General features: G+C 49.4%; 1 protein-coding gene across 3 annotated transcripts; it reads left to right on the forward strand.

Moving 5' to 3' along the window:
• The first annotated feature begins 1,017 nt into the window (after nucleotides 1-1,017).
• LOC102495577 (uncharacterized) lies at nucleotides 1,018-4,504 on the forward strand. Of its 3 annotated transcripts, none has more exons than XR_003547268.1 (2): nucleotides 1,018-1,469; nucleotides 2,177-4,504. XR_003547268.1 is itself a non-coding variant. In XM_027766896.1 (2 exons), exons 1-2 carry the CDS (start codon nucleotides 1,167-1,169, stop codon nucleotides 4,009-4,011), a joined length of 735 nt encoding a protein of 244 aa, XP_027622697.1. In that variant the 5' UTR covers nucleotides 1,018-1,166; the 3' UTR covers nucleotides 4,012-4,504. The 3 variants fall into 3 exon arrangements, 1 of the variants encoding a protein (XP_027622697.1); XR_003547269.1 differs by having other exon boundaries at nucleotides 3,107-4,504; XM_027766896.1 differs by having other exon boundaries at nucleotides 3,580-4,504.
• Nucleotides 4,505-6,759: the final 2,255 nt, after the last annotated feature.

Genomic DNA, 6,759 nt, shown 5'->3' on the forward strand with positions numbered 1-6,759 from the left:
AGCAGGAGGGCTGGGGGGACAAGGGTCTGGGCATGATGAAACCCTGCCAAGGGTGCTGTTCTCTCTTATGTGTGCACACAACCATGACTAAAACAAACAAACCATTTTAAAATAATAGAACTGTAGGATCAGCAGACGATGTAATGGCTACATCGCTGGACTCCCACATGGCCAACTGCAGTTCGAGTCCCAGATCAAGTGGCTTGAAACTCACGCCAGGCGCATGTGCATGTGTACCCAAAATCCCAGGAGGAGAATGGCGGAGAAGGGATTGTGGCATTGCCATCCCCCTGGGGGGTAATTTCTCGCTTTCAGTCTCTCTGGTGAGCACATGTCCCCTATATCAAAAAAGCTCTCTAACAAAAGAAAAGGAAAGAAATTTAACAAAATAATGCATGCACTATATGGAAACATTAACATTAAATTATAATAATATCCTGCAAAAAAATAAGAGAAAATTAAGTTAAAGATACACCATATTTTGTAAGTATTTGCAAAATAATGTTCCAGATTATGAAAAAAAATCATAACTAGGATAATAGGCAGACTAGCTGAGATTATTTGTGGGATGCCTATGTGGTCATGACAGAGCCTTTCTGGCAGAAGGTGCTTTGAATAAAATCTTTAAAATGATAATGGCCGAATTCAAGAAGTTTATAGAGTGTGAGCTGAAGTGTTTAAACACATGGGGTGGGGCTGGTCCTACAGTGCAGCACTGAAGTCCTGTGCAAGGGGGTCAGGTCCTCAGAGCCCACGGAGTAGGCTGTGATTTGAGTCCCCACCCCGGTGGCTTGAAAAGCTCTCTGGGCATATGTGTATGCACGCCCCAGGTCTCAACAGGATAGAGAAATGGAAGGGAAAGGATTGCAGCACGACCACGCCCCACTGGGCGCTTTCTCTCTCTCTCTGAACGTATGCACCCTCTGACAATAAAAAAAAGTTTTGGTTTTGGTTATTGTAAATGTTTTAAATGTATGTATTTATTTCCTCCATGAGTGAGAGAGAGAGGGAGAGATGGCATCCCCAGCAGACTGTCGATGCCATGCTGCTCCCCCAGGCTTCGGCCAGATCCAGATCACGGGCAAGCGTGAGCTCCCTGTACCCAGGGAGGCCCTGTCCTCCGTGCTGTTGGTGTGCCGAGCACACCCCTGGCGCAGGGCCCTTGCATGCACGCCGTCAGGAGCGCCTCCCCAGCAAGACGCACGGCTCACATCTCCACGTTACTCTCGGGAGGATCCCCCCCCCAACTACACTGCCTGAAACAGACCCCCTTCCTGGGCTTTTCGCCCTCACCCTCCTTCACTTCCTTTTTGCCACGTATCACTGCCCACCCGGATTTGAGACGTTCTCCCTTCCTAGAGCACGAGTTCAGGGGCGAGGAGCCTGGCCTTGTTTATTCTCCCTGCATCCCTGGCCTGGGATCAATGCCTGCCCGGGAGAAGCCTCGGATGTATTTGCCGACTGAACAAGTGAGTGAATGAGAGTCTACACAGCTGCATGTACTAGACAGTGATTTTCAACTTCAAAGAGGACCTAGACAGGGCATCAGGTTTTGAGCTGTTGTGTTTGTTTGTTCGAGATGGGTTAAGGGGAAATAGCTTTCTAGATCCTAGCATTGAGTCAAGAGGCCCCAAGGAGCTCAGCAAAGACTCAGACCCAACAAATGGGTACTTCCATGCACTTGGGGTCTCTGCAGTGGTCTGTGCATGGGGCTATGCAGACATAGAGGGAGAAACAGTGACTTCTGCCTGGGAGAGCCCAGGGAGGCTTCACGGAGGAGGCAATGCATGACACTGAAGAGTGTCTTCCGGGAAGGTGGGGCTCCAGTCCCATTAGGAGAACTAGCTGGTGGAAAGGCATAAATTCCATGGCCCGTGAGTGAGTGAACAGAGAGTTTCCGCAGAAAGCAGCAGGATGCTGAGGGCCAGGCCAGGAGAGTCACGGGTGGACAGCAAAGGCCTCAGACGCTGAGCTGTCCACCGGCAGCTCCAGGAGCAGTGCTGAGAGGCTGACGCCAGAGGGCGCTCCATCCTAGGACACGGGCCACGGGGTGCCTCGTCCTGAGCGTGCAGACAGGCGCCCCCCACCCCGGCCCCCGGGGTTCACTGTCCCGCTCTCAGGACGTGCGGCCCCAGGAAGCCTTTTGCTTCGTGTCTTGTCGATTTTCTTTTTCTAGGCAGTAACATTCGTAGCTGAGACGAGGTGCAGCAGGGACAACTCCCTGCTGTCTTAGAGCAGCATCTAAACCACTGTCCTCGAAATGTGGTCCCTGGGCCCAGCAACAGCAGCTGCATCTCCTGTGAACAGTGCGAAATGCAGGTTCTCGGGCCCCTCTGCAGAGCTGCTGATCAGACCCTCCCAGGGCAGTGCCGGCCGATCTCTGCACCAATAAGCCCTCACATGATGCGGCAAGCTGGAAGCTCGCTGGCCTAACAAAGCGCTACACAGCCTAACAAAGCGCTGCACAGCGGAGTCAGCACCCCCCAGGACTGATCCAGGGCTGCAGGAGGGCCGCAGCTCAGATGAGCAAGGGCTTCCTGGAGGAGGTGTCATAGCAGGAGTCAGACAGGTAGAGAGGGGGGAGGAAGGATTCTAAGCAAGAGGATGACTGTGCTGAGGCCTAGAAGAGAGAGCACTGAATCTCATCTTAGGAAAGAGGGGCTCACAGGCTGTCCACCTCCATCCCCGCCCCCCGTACCCTCTACCACGGCCCAGGTCTCCTGTTTGAAATACGCTGTCTTCAAAAATGTTCTAGATAATGAATAATTCATGTGTTTCCTACTATTTATTAATCAATATAGAGTTCCAATCAGAGTTTCTAATTAGCATGCATTGTCCAGACTTCCTGCTCTGAATTAATAATGACAGTAGCTCCCATTTGCCTGGACTGACTCTGGGCCAGTGCGGTTAAAGGCTTTACCTGGGCGGTCTCGTTCCATTGCTGCCAGGAAGCTCAGTGGGCACTCACCACCCCCGTTTTACTGAAGAGGAAACGGACACCCAAGAGGGGTGAAGTCAGCACAGGAGGCACAAAACTGGAAATGATCTAACCCGGGTCAGTCTCCTGCAGTGTGGGCTGGATTCAGATGCTTTCCTGTTTCTCAAGGGGTGACATTCCAGTCTCAGGGAGGATCCCAGCCTGTCGGCACGTACAGTCCATCCTGGGCAAGCGCGTAATCCCAGGTTCGCATTTGGGACTACTCAGGGGTGCCCGTTCTATCTCACGTGCTCCATAGGCTTCCAGGACTCCAGGCCAGGGTCACTGAGTCAGCCCACCCTGTCTCCCCTCCCGACTCCTCCCTCCACCTGCCAGACAGATTAGCAAGTGGAGGCCCAGGGCGGGAAGTGCAACCACCTGCCAGGGGCCCCTCCAGGCGTGCCCTGTTGACTCTAGAAAAGCTCTCCCTTGTCCTTAGTCCACTCTCCCAGCTCCTGCCCTTCCTCTCCCTCCAAACCTTCCTCCCTTGCTTTCGCCCTTCTCAGCCATCTGAGCCTGGCTCTGTTCCAGGCTCTGGGTGCTGGGGACCCAGGGACGAATAGGCTCTGGCGGGTCCTCCCCGTTCTCCCCGTGTCTCGCAGGTGAAGCGTGGTGGTGCTGCCACCTCCTGCACTGCGAAGCTCCCGCCACCACCAAGACAATTTCGAGCAAATGTCGTCAGCAGCGACACCGCTGTGCCTCGCCCACCGGCTCTGCAGGATGAACAAGCAGGACGGCCTCCCCCTCCTCGCCCCTCCGCCTCCTTCATCGCTCCCTCCCTTCCCTCTGTTCCGAAGACAGGCAAACTGCATGCCCCAGGGCGCGGATGTCTAGGGCGTACTCGCTGCTTCTCCAAAGAACCATCAGTAACCGGCCTGCTGTACCCGTTTCTCTCCCTGCCCTCCTGCCACTGGCGACTCAAGGCTAATGGATTTCCTCTCCTCCATACCCCAGTTTTACAGCCAGGCTTCTCCATCTGCTCGGTAGGCCAGTTCTGTCCGCCTGCGTTTGCCTTCGTAAATGAGCTCGAGTAGCACTTTCGTGTCTGTGTCCTAGGCATACAGACCACAGTCAGGCCTTGTGTCTGCCCTGGGGAAGCTCCCAGCCTGGCGCGGGAAGGAAGCGCTGCTAGTTCCATTCTCTGGGAAAGGTCTGTTGACAAGGTAGTTGAATCGTCACGCGCTGGCCTGGCCTGCACGCAGGGCATATTTATTACCCTGTGATGAGTACAGAGCAAACCCAGGGACCTCTGTGGCTTTTCCACCTCTAAAAGGAATCTTGGGGAGAAGTCTGTAATAGCCAGGGGAGACAGTCATGATGTAGTAGGTGCTCATTAAAAAGAAATTAGTGGTAGAGAAATGAAATGTAAACTTCAACCTTTGCCTTCAATCTAAATCCCTGTTAACTAAGGTGTAAATTCCTATCTAAATGGTACCTAGATTCATAGATCCGTGTATGTGTGCATTTTTATAAACGAGTATATATGGAGAGAGTGTAAGAGCGATATTAAAATACATATGTTATAACCTGTCGGGGGAGTCTTCAAAACTTCATGGAAATTCATATTATGAAACATGCATTTAAAAAGTTTTTTGCACCAAAATAAATGCATACTAATTTGAAATAACAGGTCTGAACGAGACCTAAGATGACAGTCTGAAAAGGGGCATGAATTCTGCCGAAACTAGATCAAGAACAAGCATCAAATCTATGGTGAAGCGTGGGTGGAAGAATGGTGAAATCACGATTTGCAAAAGTTTATGGGACAAGGTCTTAAAGAAATCAGCAGTTTACAAATGCATTACCAACTTTTTAAAAAAGAGTTATTTATTTCATTTTACTTCTTATTATTTGTAATTTGCTATAAGGCACATACACATGTGTACACATGAGAGAGAGAAAGCAAGCTGCCAGGTCTGGGACTCAAACTGCAGCTGACCATGTGGGAGTCCAGTGCCTCAACCACCATGCCACCTGCTGGCCCCTAAATTAGTCATTCACCAAGAGAGGAGACAATGTTGAAGATGATGTCTTTAGTGGAGACCATCCGCATCAATCTGAGAGGGAAAGATGCATCTGGTTTGTGCCCTCATTGAAAAGGATCAACAAGGGACCAGCAGATGGCATAATGGTTATGTCACTGGACTCCCGTGCAGCCGATCACAGTTTGAGTCCTGGACCTGGCAGATTATAACTCACGCTGGGTGAGTGTGCATGTGTGCCCAAAATCCCAAAAGGAGAATGGAGGAGAAGGGATTGTGGCACGGCTATCCTCCCTGGGGGGTGATTTCTTGCTTTCTGTCTCTCTGGTGAGTGCACATGCCCGGTAGGAAAAATCTCTAAAAGAAAAGAACCAACAATTAAAAGCAGAAAACAAGACCTAATGTCATAGATATCTCTCGTGGTCCAGCTTACACAATTCTGATATAAAAAATTAAAGCTGAGCTTAGCCATTCTGTCCCATTAGTTAAGAAAACACCAAAGCAGATTGGGTCAGTGGGAGCTAAGGTGTGCCATGAGTGAAGGCATCCCCTGGTTACACAGTGGTCCCAGGGACACGTGTAGCAGAGACATCCAGTTGGCCCAGCCTGGATAACCTGCCTCGCAGTCGCTGAAGCCTAAAGCTGTAGAGCCCCATCTGAGCTACAGATCTGAGCAATAAATAACTGCTTGTAAGCCACTGAACTTGGGGTGGACACGTTACACAGCAGTATTGCAGCAATAGCTAACAGGTACATGTGAATGTTTATTTGTAATAAGAAGGTATGTCACAGTGGGTCATAAAATATTAGCAGCTAGAAAATAGCTCAAATGTCATAGATCCAGGAAAACACATAACTTTCTTATTAATAATTGTCTGACATACCTCTATAATTTTCTATATTTTGGCTGCATTTTCTGTGACTGCCACTTCATATGTAACAATTTTGCAATTTCATCTTTTTTTTTCCTTTTTTTTTTGTTTTTGTTTTAATTTTTGTTTTTGTTTTTGCTATAGGGTGGATGCTCTCACCAGACAGACAGAGAGAGACAGAGAGACAGAAAGCGAGAAATTACCCCCCGGGCGAATGGTCACGCCACAATCCCTTCTCCTCTCGGGATCTTGGGCACACACGCACACGTGCCCGGCGTTGAGTTTAAGCCACCGGGTCCAGGACACAAACCGAGGTCGCCTACATGGGAGTCCAGCGACATAGCCATTACACTAACTGCTGGTCCCCAATTTCATCTTTTTATTGAGAGACTAGACAGATGATTCAGTGTTCCTCCAGCATGGTTTATTGAGGAATATTTTTAAACTGATAATTTAGAAAAGTTTTTTCTAGCTTCACAACTTGTTATTTATCATGTTGTGTAAATTTTTAGTATAGTTCGGCAAACTTGTAAAAACCTTTCTCAAGTTTCTTTTATTTTATTTTATTCATTGCCATTATTTTATTTTTTTAAATTGAAGTTGACCAGAGAGAGAGAGAAAGGGAAGTGAGAAAGCAAGCTGCCATGTCTGGGCCTCAAACTACAGTCAGCCATGTGGGAATCCAGCCACCATGCCACCTGCCAGCCCCACCTTTGTCAAGTTTCTTTCAAGACATTTTCAATTCTCTAGTGCCAAAACTAATCTGAAATCCTCTCTTTCTCTCTCTCTTTTATAGTTGCCAGGGGGCATGTGCATTCACCAGTGAAAGATAGAGAGGAGAAGAGGGAGAAAGCACCCCCAGTGGGGTGTAGCCATTCCCCAATCTCTTCTCCTCCATTTCTCCACTGTGTTGGGATTTGGAGCACAC

Source organism: Tupaia chinensis, unplaced genomic scaffold (genome assembly GCF_000334495.1).
Source record: "Tupaia chinensis unplaced genomic scaffold, TupChi_1.0 Scaffold143758_1, whole genome shotgun sequence".
Classification (NCBI taxonomy): domain Eukaryota; kingdom Metazoa; phylum Chordata; class Mammalia; order Scandentia; family Tupaiidae; genus Tupaia; species Tupaia belangeri.

What these genes read in the sequence shown, in the direction of transcription:
- LOC102495577 (XM_027766896.1), top strand. Translation starts at nt 1,167, where the DNA reads ATGCACGCCGTCAGGAGCGCCTCCCCAGCAAGACGCACGGCTCACATC. An exon ending in TGTATTTGCCGACTGAACAA is followed by an intron (nt 1,470 to 3,579) that starts GTGAGTGAATGA and finishes CGTGTCTCGCAG; the next exon opens with GTGAAGCGTGGTGGTGCTGC.